Source organism: Polistes canadensis, unplaced genomic scaffold (genome assembly GCF_001313835.1).
Source record: "Polistes canadensis isolate GaletaPanama2010 unplaced genomic scaffold, ASM131383v1 scaffold_72, whole genome shotgun sequence".
Taxonomy (NCBI): Eukaryota; Metazoa; Arthropoda; class Insecta; order Hymenoptera; family Vespidae; genus Polistes; species Polistes canadensis.
The window spans coordinates 560,173-571,721 of NW_014569619.1; the positions used below are offsets into that span (position 1 = coordinate 560,173).

The 11,549-nt window shown below is 28.0% G+C and overlaps 3 protein-coding genes across 4 annotated transcripts; 2 read left to right on the plus strand and 1 right to left on the minus strand.

The window, feature by feature from the left end:
- Positions 1-396: 396 nt before the first annotated feature.
- LOC106786388 (putative pre-mRNA-splicing factor ATP-dependent RNA helicase PRP1) lies at positions 397-4,838 on the plus strand. Its single transcript, XM_014747703.1, has 9 exons — positions 397-569; positions 1,047-1,399; positions 1,482-2,176; positions 2,256-2,486; positions 2,574-2,793; positions 3,009-3,131; positions 3,216-3,406; positions 3,488-3,650; positions 3,746-4,838. The coding sequence occupies exons 1-9, from the start codon at positions 520-522 to the stop codon at positions 3,871-3,873; spliced, it is 2,154 nt and encodes a 717-aa protein (XP_014603189.1). The 5' UTR covers positions 397-519; the 3' UTR covers positions 3,874-4,838.
- Positions 4,839-5,931: 1,093 nt separating this feature from the next.
- LOC106786333 (grpE protein homolog 1, mitochondrial) lies at positions 5,932-7,506 on the plus strand. Of its 2 annotated transcripts, none has more exons than XM_014747584.1 (4): positions 5,932-6,109; positions 6,441-6,861; positions 6,948-7,031; positions 7,076-7,506. In XM_014747584.1, exons 1-4 carry the CDS (start codon positions 6,021-6,023, stop codon positions 7,136-7,138), a joined length of 657 nt encoding a protein of 218 aa, XP_014603070.1. In that variant the 5' UTR covers positions 5,932-6,020; the 3' UTR covers positions 7,139-7,506. The 2 variants fall into 2 exon arrangements, with proteins under 2 accessions (XP_014603070.1, XP_014603069.1); XM_014747583.1 differs by having other exon boundaries at positions 5,933-6,109; positions 7,105-7,384.
- A 441-nt stretch (positions 7,507-7,947) lies between these two features.
- LOC106786330 (DNA mismatch repair protein Mlh1) lies at positions 7,948-11,293 on the minus strand. The gene is made up of 9 exons (XM_014747576.1): positions 11,085-11,293; positions 10,956-11,019; positions 10,689-10,888; positions 10,386-10,614; positions 10,077-10,278; positions 8,800-10,000; positions 8,647-8,710; positions 8,361-8,559; positions 7,948-8,293 (listed from the first exon to the last, which is right to left on the minus strand). Exons 1-9 carry the CDS (start codon positions 11,195-11,197, stop codon positions 8,001-8,003), a joined length of 2,565 nt encoding a protein of 854 aa, XP_014603062.1. The 5' UTR covers positions 11,198-11,293; the 3' UTR covers positions 7,948-8,000.
- Between the last annotated feature and the right edge of the window lie 256 nt (positions 11,294-11,549).

Consider the following 11,549-nt stretch of genomic DNA (forward strand, 5'->3'; position numbering starts at 1 on the left):
CCATTTTAATCAACTCTTGTACCTCGAAAATTCTCTTTGAAGTTATGCATATATATATGTATAGGGAACTCACTTTCTCTAGCATATACATAATACGATAGTAATAAATATAAATATATATACTTCTATACGTATATACGTTCTATACGTATATATATATATATATATATATATATATTATAAGATACATCCTTTTTGTATACCTATTTTTTCATTTTCATCCTAAAGAAGATCAAATTGATTAATTAACTTGATAAGAATAACTAATAAAATATTAGCACATTTAAATATATTAATATACGATATTGAAATGTGTGTGTTCATGAAAAATTGTATAAATTAAAATTTAAATCTAACTGCGCATGCGTCATATTTCCTTCTGTCTGAGTTCACGACGTAGGTCTATAGTCACGGTTGCAGGTTTGGCTTTAGGCCTGTGGCTTGCCATTTTGTGACGCCTCGGAACGGATTTCAGGTAAACAGTCTTTGCTGTTGCTTGCCTGCGAGGACACAAGAATTATGTCGAAACGTAGGATTGATGTTGTTGACCCTTATATCAAAAGAAGAACGTAAGTAATACAGAAATGTTGATTTGAATTTATGCAGAAAAAAAACGTTCAATGGTGGATCTGCCATGTGCATTGTTACTCATTTTTCGGATATCATAGTGCTGTTTTACATATGTGTTTCAAAACTTTTAGATTGTATTATTCATCTGTGTTAAAAATTATCATTTGTAATGAAAAGTGAGAGAGGAGAATTAATTTAACTGCTTATATTTTCTAATGTAAAAGAAAAACTATTCTATGTCGTCGATTGTTTGCTCTACTCATTCGTAGTGGTTCTCAATCAAGTTTATTTTGTACGATTACCGCGTGCAACGGTGTCAATAAATATTAGTTATAAGTCCAAGAAGAAAATAAAATAATTATAATAGATTGTTAGTAATCTGTCTTATTGCACTAATATTATGCATTCAATCTACATTTATAATAATTTTCAATCATTTATGCTTATGGAATTATAAAAAAGTTATTGCTTTTTAGGATTGGATCATCATCCAACAATGTGCCTGCAACTCCAACTGACCCAAAAAATCAAGTTCAAATTAATCCATACAATGGACTACCTTATACGCCACGGTATCATGAATTTTATAAAAAGAGGATAACACTACCTGTGTTTGAATATCGTGTTGATTTCATGAGGCTTTTAGCAAATCATCAGTGTATAGTGCTTGTAGGAGAAACAGGCTCAGGAAAAACAACACAGATACCACAGTGGTGTGTAGAGTATTCAAGATGTATAGGAGCCAAGGGCGTAGCATGTACTTCACCAAGAAGAGTAGCAGCAATGTCTGTTGCTCAAAGAGTTTCAGAAGAAATGGATGTTTGTTTAGGTAAAGTTTTATTCAATTATTCTTCATTTATACATAATATAAATGTTTATATCTAATATTTAATAATATTTATCTTAAACAGGTCAGGAAGTTGGATATAGTATCCGTTTTGAAGATTGTAGTTCTTCAAAGACCATGTTGAAATATATGACGGATGGTATGCTTCTACGTGAAGGCATGTCTGATCCTATGCTCGAAGCATATCAAGTAATTTTACTTGATGAAGCTCATGAAAGAACTTTAGCTACTGATTTACTTATGGGTGTTTTAAAAGAAGTGATTAAGCAAAGACCAGATTTAAAGCTTGTTATTATGAGTGCAACTTTAGATGCTGGAAAGTTCCAACAGTATTTTGATAATGCGCCACTTATGAATGTACCTGGTAGGACGCATCCAGTTGAAATTTTTTATACGCCAGAACCAGAAAGAGATTATTTAGAAGCTGCTATTAGAACAGTTATCCAAATACATGTGTGCGAAGAAGTGAGTGGGGACTTACTTTTATTTTTAACTGGCCAAGAGGAGATTGAAGAAGCCTGCAAAAGAATCAAAAGAGAAATGGACAATTTAGGTCCCGAAGTTGGTGAACTTAAATGTATTCCACTGTATTCAACATTACCTCCAAATCTTCAACAAAGGATTTTTGAACCTGCTCCTCCAAACAAACCTAATGGTGCTATAGGTCGAAAAGTTGTAGTATCAACTAATATAGCAGAAACATCGTTAACAATAGACGGTGTTGTCTTTGTAATTGATCCTGGTTTTGCCAAACAGAAGGTAAACTTTAGTTACCAGTAATTTTCTTTAAATATTTACCACGGTACATGGATTGATTAGTGAATATGTCTCTTGGTAGGTTTATAACCCCAGGATTCGTGTAGAGTCACTTCTTGTATCTCCAATTAGTAAAGCTTCTGCGCAGCAGCGTGCCGGTCGTGCCGGCCGCACACGTCCAGGGAAATGCTTTAGGCTATACACAGAAAAGGCATATAAAAATGAAATGCAAGATAACACTTATCCAGAAATTTTGCGATCTAATCTTGGTAGCGTTGTACTGCAACTGAAAAAGTTGGGCATAGATGATTTGGTACTTCTTATTATTTATATATTAAAATATTTCTACAAAAGTATAGAATAATAATTGCTTAATATATTCTTGTATTTATCATCATAGGTACATTTTGATTTTATGGATCCACCAGCACCTGAAACTTTAATGAGAGCATTAGAGCTTCTTAACTATTTGGCAGCTCTCGATGATGATGGAAATTTAACAGATCTTGGAGCAGTAATGGCAGAATTCCCATTGGATCCACAACTAGCCAAAATGTTAATTGCTTCTTGCAATCACAATTGTAGCAATGAAATACTTAGCATTACTGCTATGCTTTCAGGTAAAGTTTTTTAACAATTATAAACATATCAATGTCATTAGTTAATGGTTAAAAAGTAAACTAAATATGTATACTATTTGCTATTTATGTGATTGTTTATTGCAAGTAAGTATTAAGAAATTATTTTAGACGTAGTTAAATAGTTATAAAAAGAATTAGAGTCAAAGTCGTGGTAAGTTAGCATGGTAGTGTATTGATGAATGACGTTGTATTAGTCCCACAGTGTTTTGTGAGGCCGAATGAATCAAAGAAGGCAGCTGATGATGCCAAAATGAGATTTGCGCACATCGATGGTGATCACTTAACATTACTCAATGTCTACCATGCATTTAAACAAAGTAAGTGAGCTTTCGTCTTTTATTCCTTAAGCAATGGATTGTTATATTTTTTTTAATGAAATATTTTATTCCTTAAAATATTAGATTTGGAAGATCCACAATGGTGTTATGATAATTTTGTTAATTACCGATCTTTGAAAAGTGGAGATAATGTCAGACAGCAATTAAGTAGAATAATGGATAGGTTTGCTTTGCAACGCACTTCTACTGATTTTACATCGAAAGATTATTATATAAATATCAGGAAAGCCCTTGTTAATGGTTTCTTTATGCAGGTATTAATTAAAGTACTACCATTACATTATTGTAAATACTTATTTCGATATAATAATAATAAATAAATATTTTCAAACTAGGTGGCTCATTTAGAAAGAACAGGCCATTATTTAACAATTAAAGATAATCAAATTGTCCAGCTACATCCAAGTACTTGTTTGGATCACAAACCAGAATGGGTGATTTATAATGAATTTGTACTCACAACCAAAAATTATATTAGAACAGTAACTGATATTAAACGTAAGAACAGATATATACAGCCATATATATGAAATATACAAAGTAAAATTTTTTTATTGACAAATATTTACAACAAATAAAATTTGTATTTTTAGCCGACTGGTTACTGAAGATAGCACCACAATATTATGATTTACAAAACTTTCCTCAATGTGAAGCTAAGAGGCAATTAGAAGTTATTCAAGCAAAACTAGATTCGAAACAGTATCAAGAAGGATTCTAACCTCTATACATGTTAGATATATTGAAATATCATATAACATGGCTGAAAATTGTCGATCAAATAATTAATGACACTGAGAAAGACATATAATTGATTGGAATATCAAAATCTAAATATGTCACATAACCGATTAGAAAATGTGACTTGAGAGTAATGTTTCTTGCTCTTCAATTTCATCTTTATAAAATGTGATGCTAAAATAGAATTCAAGGAAATTGCGACTCATCAAAATATGAAGGGAAGCTTGGAGGATGCTATAACATAAAACAAAATATCCGCAGCTTGAAATAAAATAGGAAAGAGAAAGGAAAATAATTTAAAATCTATTGAAAAATGGATCGCAATTAAGACACAATTGAATGATAAATAATTATTTATGTACATTTAATAAAATCTAGTGGTTAAGTGATTTTACCAGTAGAATTTGTTGGAAGACATTTACACATTTCGAATGTCACGCTAGGAAAAAAAATAGATTAATTTTTGTATTAAATGTTAAAGGAATACACCAAACACATGATACGTAAACGTATTACGTTATTTACGTAATTAAAGAGAAATTAAAAAAAAAAAGAAACTACCATTTTTGTAGCCTGTTTAGCCAGGGTTGCGTCAGAGTTTCTGTCTTGTCTTTGTCTCACTTTTTATCCTACAATATATGTAGGGATTTGGATATTAATTAATTCATTCATTGTAAACGTATCAGTCCCTTTTCCCGTTTTCTCATATACGACGTATTTATTTAATTTTTTCTATGTTAAAATGTACGGTTGCTGGTATCATGCACAAGTGCTTCTCAGTCTCTTCGTGCACAGCTATGCTGCTGTGGTTTAGTAGTTATGAAATATGTTACAGGGTGACGGACAACGTTACTCTAAAAGCAGTGAGACATATATAGAGGAACTACAAATAAATGTGATAGATACACTATTCAAAGGGGGACCCAACTTATAATTACAAATTATCAAAAAAAAGAAAAAAATAAACAAGAAGAAATAACTTCGTAACTTAATATAAAAGTTAGGTCTAATAAAAGAAAAAAAAACAAATCAAATTGTTCTAATTTATAAATATTAAGATAATGAAAATTACAAGTTGCTGTTATTTTGTAAAAAGATAATTTTCAATATAAAGACTCATAAATTATATAATTTAGCTTTTTTCCACATACATGATAAATATTTTAATGATTATTATAATCAATAAAAAATATATCTTAATATTATCAATACTTTGGATTAATCTCAACAGACTAAGTATAAATAGAAATTGTATGATACACGTTATGTGTGTGGAAATTTATGATTCAAGTTATTTTCTAATTATCGTTACTATGATCATTTGATCGAGTGAACAAAAATACTTTATTTCATATCATAGATTATTAGAAAAAAAAGAATTGATAAATGCTTTTATATTAGATTTCAATTATACTTCAATTAGATTCAAAAAATTTTAATATTATATTTTATTAGTTCGACTAGTTTTATCAGTGAAATTAAAGAATATTACATGCATTTACTTGTTTAGTCCGGCATAGTTAAATGATGAAAAATACGAGATTTATTCATCAGATTTATATTATGCGGATATAAACAAAAATACGGTACGGTGTATAAATATATATGTATATATACATATAAAGTGTTTAAATTTGTATTGTGAATATTGATTTAGATTATAAAATGAAGGTCTCACTGTTAGTAATATTTGTCCTGCTACACTGGAATATAATGACTTAATTTTAAAAATTAAACAATAATAATATTGCAAGTTTTAATGAGATATTACAGCAACCGCCTTTATTATCACAGATGCTATTTCATTATATTGTACCACTTCATTCCAATAAAATAACACGATTATACATTTGGCTTTTGTTTAAATAAATTTTCGTTAATCGTTTTTTAAATGCTTACTGTAAAAAAAAAATATTAACATTAGTATATCAATATCGAAACAAATATGGAAATTAATTAATAAAATTAATTGTGTAATATTTTTAAGTACATAATAAGAGAATATGTATACATATATATTATTTTTAAATGAATGGTATATTTAAAGGATGAGAACCACTGTGTAAGCACGAGATTTGTAGTATTTCATCATTCGGTATACACTTTCGTTGAAATCTTCTTTAAATCATGGCTTCGATTACAATACCGGTAGCAATGAAATTACTTCGTTTCACAACAGATACCATGTATCAAATTAATAAAAATTCATTACTTAGGTGAGTATTAAAAATAATATATTATGAATATAATTAATTAAGTTCGATCCATTTTGTCTTCTTAATGATACTTGTGTGCGAGTAAGGTTAAGTATTAGATAATATATATTTATTAGTTGATTATTGTTTATTATATATCCTATTTTAATAATTATATTTTATTTATTTTTTATACTAGAGAATTGAATAGTTTAATTAATGTATAAATCTGTATAAATGTATTATCTTTAAATTTTGAAAAAATTTTTTAGTAAAATGTAGAAACATTTAGCAAGTCTTTTTTTATATTTGAATCATTTTATTTTATACAAGAGTTTAATCTTAATTCTAGGTTATCTCGAACATCATATATTTTTCCCTGGCAAAAGCCAAGATATAGTACAGTAACGGAAGAAAAAAAGAACGAGGGAGATGCACCGTTGCAGGAACCAACAGTAGCTGAAAAAAAGTGGAAAGAAGAAATTGAACTTCTTAATAAAGAGATAGTAGAACTTAAGGAAATCAAAAGTACATTGGACGATAAATATAAAAGAGCATTAGCTGATGGAGAGAATCTCAGAGTTCGGTTGACCAAGCAAATTGAGGATGCCAAACTTTTTGGTATTCAAGGTTTCTGTAAAGATCTTTTAGATGTAGCGGATGTTTTGGGAAAAGCTACCGAAAGTGTGCCTAAGAGTGAATTAACAGATAAAAATCCACATTTGAAAACACTCTATGAAGGTTTAATAATGACTGAAGCACAACTACACAAGGTAACATATATAATTAGTTAATCTATTATAATATTAAATTAAATAGTGTAAATATTAGTAACGACAGTAATATATTTTGATAACAGGTTTTCAAGAAGCACGGTTTGGTATCTTTGAATCCTATAAATGAAAAATTTGATCCAAACCAACATGAAGCACTATTTCAACAAGTAAGATATTTAAAGCAGAAACTTCTAATAAATTTCTGATAAAGAAAAAAAAAAATCTATTGAATTTTTTCAGGAAGTGGAAGGTAAGGAGCCAGGGACAGTCGTAGTTGTATCGAAGGTTGGGTACAAATTACACGAACGGATAGTTAGACCTGCATTGGTTGGCGTAGCAAAAGGATAAATTTTCTATACTTAAATTCCATATTGATAGATTATATAAAACTAACAATTTGTTAAGTGGTGTAAAATGAAATGACATAATACTTCAGTAATTTAAGATAGAAGATATTTATTAGATTTACACAACTTAAGAATGTTATTAAAAATACGTCGAGTTTATGACAATTGATAAACTATATTTCTTATTTGTTAACATATTTACTACCACGGTCTACTTAAAAAAACCAATACCATAGACCATGGCCTCTTGCAGTTATTTAAGATAATATGTTACAAATATTTATTTATGTACATATAAAGTATATTACTATATATCATTATATAGTATATATTTATTTGTTTCATTGACTATATCTCGCATATATGCAAAGTGTGGTAGTAAATGTGTTAATAGATTGTTATATAACATATGTAAAATTTCTCTATAGATTAATTTCAATCTTGTTTGTTTCAAATCATTGCAAAATAATTTTTAATATCTTTACAAATCTGCTGATATTTTTTTTAACCCGAAATGAATTTTTACATATTAATAAATACAAACAAAAAAATATTTAAATATTTTATGTACTCGATTGAAGGAAGATTGCACACAAACTGCATTATCCATATCTTATAGCATTTTTAATGTAAACTTTATTCAATTTAATTATAAAAAAAGTATCAATGATTATAAAAATATTATAAATTATGTGTAAGTAACGAAAATACGGCCTCCAAATATTACAATATATATGTAACGGCTAATATCACAGGTAACAAAAAATATGGTATGAAAGAATTTATTTCTTAACATCTTTCAAATACTTTATATAAATTAGGTAAACTGGCTATTTGCAGTATAGTTGAGTCATGGGCAAAAGGTTTTGGAGGTAACAAACTTTCTCTAATTGCTGGATATAAAATATGTTCTGTAACATATTTCCAGTCATGCATATTATGAATAGGATTCATTTCACTGTAGTATTTTGCTGTTTCTCTGCAAATATTTTGGAAACATGCTTGTTCAGTAGTCCAGTCAACCTCTGTCGATAAGCGTAAAATATACATTGGTAAATCTCCTTCAAATGGAAAATACTTATCTAGAAAATAAATATATCATTTTTATATAATATCATAGAACAATAATTAACAACGTCTCATTGTTACCTAATATTATTGGTAATGATTTTAAATTTCCTTTTTTATCTATGACTATAGAAAAATATTCTTTCATCATATCTGCCTTTTCTAATAATAATTCTTTTACACTTATAGCTAGCTCTTCTTTTGGACCATCTTCTTCCGTCCATCCTGCTTCCTCGGTTTCTAATCCTAACATAGCTAAGTCATATAAAGATATTGGATCCTAAAAGTTAATAAAAAATAATACATGGATTCTTTTAAAATTACTAAAATATTATTTAAAATATTTTTTTTTTTACGTGCAACTTACTGAGAACTTCATAACGCCATAATTAGCAAAGTCATACAGCATAATTTCGTAGAAAAGTTCCTCGCTAAATGTATAGAAAACAAAATTAAGTTCCTTCTTTTTTTTTTTCAGTTTTAATTACATATCAAAAATATATCGGAAGATAAAACTCACGCTAATTTTTTTGTATTGCATATATATAAATTTACGCCACTTTGTACCAACGCGGATATTTCATCGATGCATCCAACGAATATTAAATTAGATAAAATTTCTCTCAATCCTTGGTGACAATTATCTTCTACTTCTTTCCTTAATTTTAACACACTAGTTAATTTTACTTCTCTTCTAAAATTGTTTATAGAATAAGATTTGAATTCTCGTACCGATTTATCTTCTTCTTTGGTAACAACGTTTAGTTGAGATACGCAATCAACTTTATCTTTTGTACATTGTTTATTAAATTGTTCTATTTTATTATCATTATTTTCTTTTTTTATATTAGTAACTGGATTTTTCGGTGGCTGTTCTCTTTCCAAATCTTCAATACTTTTATTACCGAAATATTGACATACTCTTTTACGTGCATTTTTTGCAACCGATTCATTAAATTTATTTACTCCATATTGTTCTTCATTACCTGAATCATCTGATTCAGATTCTGACATTAATAAAATTGTTTCTTTCTTAAAAGAATTTGGATTAATATTATTATTAGATGTAGATGCAATTGGCTCAGATAAGATTGATGGCGTTGATTGGTCTATGATGGCACTTAAATGTACAGATTCATTATTTTGTAAATGTTTTTCGTGTAATGCATTTTTATTTGATATATTCACTTCTTTTTCATTTACAGAAATATCATTTGCAGCAGCATTATTTTTAGTATCATTTGATATATTTAATTTCAATATCTTTTCAGTTTGAAGATTAGATTCTTCTATTTGTTCTAAATTATTATCTCTAGCTATTTTCATAGCAGTATGAATGGTAAAATTGAACTTATCAAGTTTTTGATCAGCAGAATCAGTTCTAATCAATTCTTTATCGTATATTTTTTTCTGTTTTCCTGAATTATTTTTCTCGAATTCAGGTAAAATTTCTTTCAAAGTTTTTTCAGTGACATCAACTTTTGGCAAACGTGCTTGCATATAAAATGTTCTTGATGCACTGTCACCGGTTAATTTTTCATCCAAAGCCAATTTAACTTTTTCTATTATAATGTCTTCGTGGAGAAATCTAACTTCATGTTTTGTTGGATGTACATTAACATCAACATTATTAGGATTAATTTCCAAGGATAAATAAACAAATGGATGAGTTTTTTTTGGCAGATGTATCGCATACATCTCCTCTAACATTTTTTTAATTGCTATACCAAAGAACATTTATATTAATAAGGTAGCAACTTTTTATAATTCTAAAAATTATATTTGTAATATACTTACGAGTAGATTCTACAAGACGATTATTAATAAATAATAAAAATATCATTCGTTTACTTGTGTAATTTGGATTTGTTATCAGCGCATGCATTTTAAATTGATAACTATCATCTTGAAATTCAATTTCTAACAACTCTCTTGCCACTGGATTTCCATACAATATTCTTATATTATTCATTTTAGTAGAATTATGTGTCGTTCGAACCTTACAATAATATAATTCAATTTAAATATAAATATAAATAATTAAAATATATAAATACTATTTTAAATACATTTAAGTTATGAAATAACTTTAAATGATTATTTTACTTGTGGCGTTGTCTCTCCATGTTTTTTTAATGTAAATCCAACTGTAGGATTATGTATAGCATATTTTATAACTACGTCCGTAATTTTACCAAATTCTTCTGACCAGTTGGACAATGCTTTCCGCCGAGTTGCTACATTGTAAAATAAATTTTCAATGGTGATCGTTGTACCTTGATTACCAGCGCATGGTTTCGGTTGTTCTTTCAATTTACTATTGATATACATCGCTCTAAAATATAATTATTTAAATGCAACGAAAACTATCATTTCTATCGGTTTATTGTTATAAGTTAAATATAATACCTATATGCACATTTCTCATCAGACGTTTTAGTTGTTATAGTTAAAAGTGCAACGTGACTAATACTTGCTAAAGCTTCTCCACGGAATCCAAATGTTGATATCGTTTTGAGATCTTCAAAATTTTGTAATTTGCTTGTAGTAAATCTTTCGCATACAATATCCATATCATCTTTCTTAATACCTGTGCCATTATCTTGAATCTACAATGCAAATATTTTGTTGATATCATTTTAATAACATGTTTAATATACAAATTAATATAAATACCTGTAATAATTTCAGTCCTCCTTCTTTCACTATTATCTGAATATTTGTAGCTTTAGCATCCAGGCTAAAATATAAAAATACATATAATAATAATAGAAATGTAAAGATTTTATTGTATTCAAATAATACCTATTTTCTATTAATTCTTTTAATGCATTTGCTGGTCTCTGAATGATCTCACCAGCTGCAATTCTATTTACTACAACTTCATCTAATTTCTTTATTTTCGCGGGTAAATTCATGTTTCATTAGTAAGAATAAATAAAACTATATAAAGAAATTTATTGAATGAAATTTATGGAGGTTATACGGTGAATAGATTTAACTGGATCTGAACTTCCCGCTAGATTTGAATTTAACTAACATAGAGCACAGCACTGATGCACTCTCTATTTATTTAATGGTAGTAAGCTCAATGCTTATTTGTGACGTTGTTTCGTGTATACATTTTTTGTGTTTGTACATTTATAAATGGACAAAATATGAAATATTTAATAAATACGATTAATTATATTTTTCAGTATTTTAAATAATTCGATTATATGATGCATATGATAATTTGTACTTACGAAATTTAATATTATATAATAATAT

What these genes read in the sequence shown, in the direction of transcription:
- LOC106786388 (XM_014747703.1), top strand. Translation starts at nt 520, where the DNA reads ATGTCGAAACGTAGGATTGATGTTGTTGACCCTTATATCAAAAGAAGA. An exon ending in CTACCATGCATTTAAACAAA is followed by an intron (nt 3,132 to 3,215) that starts GTAAGTGAGCTT and finishes TTAAAATATTAG; the next exon opens with ATTTGGAAGATCCACAATGG. An exon ending in AACAGTAACTGATATTAAAC is followed by an intron (nt 3,651 to 3,745) that starts GTAAGAACAGAT and finishes TTGTATTTTTAG; the next exon opens with CCGACTGGTTACTGAAGATA.
- LOC106786333 (XM_014747583.1), top strand. Translation starts at nt 6,021, where the DNA reads ATGGCTTCGATTACAATACCGGTAGCAATGAAATTACTTCGTTTCACA. An exon ending in AATAAAAATTCATTACTTAG is followed by an intron (nt 6,110 to 6,440) that starts GTGAGTATTAAA and finishes TCTTAATTCTAG; the next exon opens with GTTATCTCGAACATCATATA. An exon ending in CTGAAGCACAACTACACAAG is followed by an intron (nt 6,862 to 6,947) that starts GTAACATATATA and finishes TTTTGATAACAG; the next exon opens with GTTTTCAAGAAGCACGGTTT.
- LOC106786330 (XM_014747576.1), bottom strand. Translation starts at nt 11,197, where the DNA reads ATGAATTTACCCGCGAAAATAAAGAAATTAGATGAAGTTGTAGTAAAT. An exon ending in ATGGAGAGACAACGCCACAA is followed by an intron (nt 10,279 to 10,385) that starts GTAAAATAATCA and finishes TATTATTGTAAG; the next exon opens with GTTCGAACGACACATAATTC. An exon ending in ATCATTACCAATAATATTAG is followed by an intron (nt 8,294 to 8,360) that starts GTAACAATGAGA and finishes TTTATTTTCTAG; the next exon opens with ATAAGTATTTTCCATTTGAA.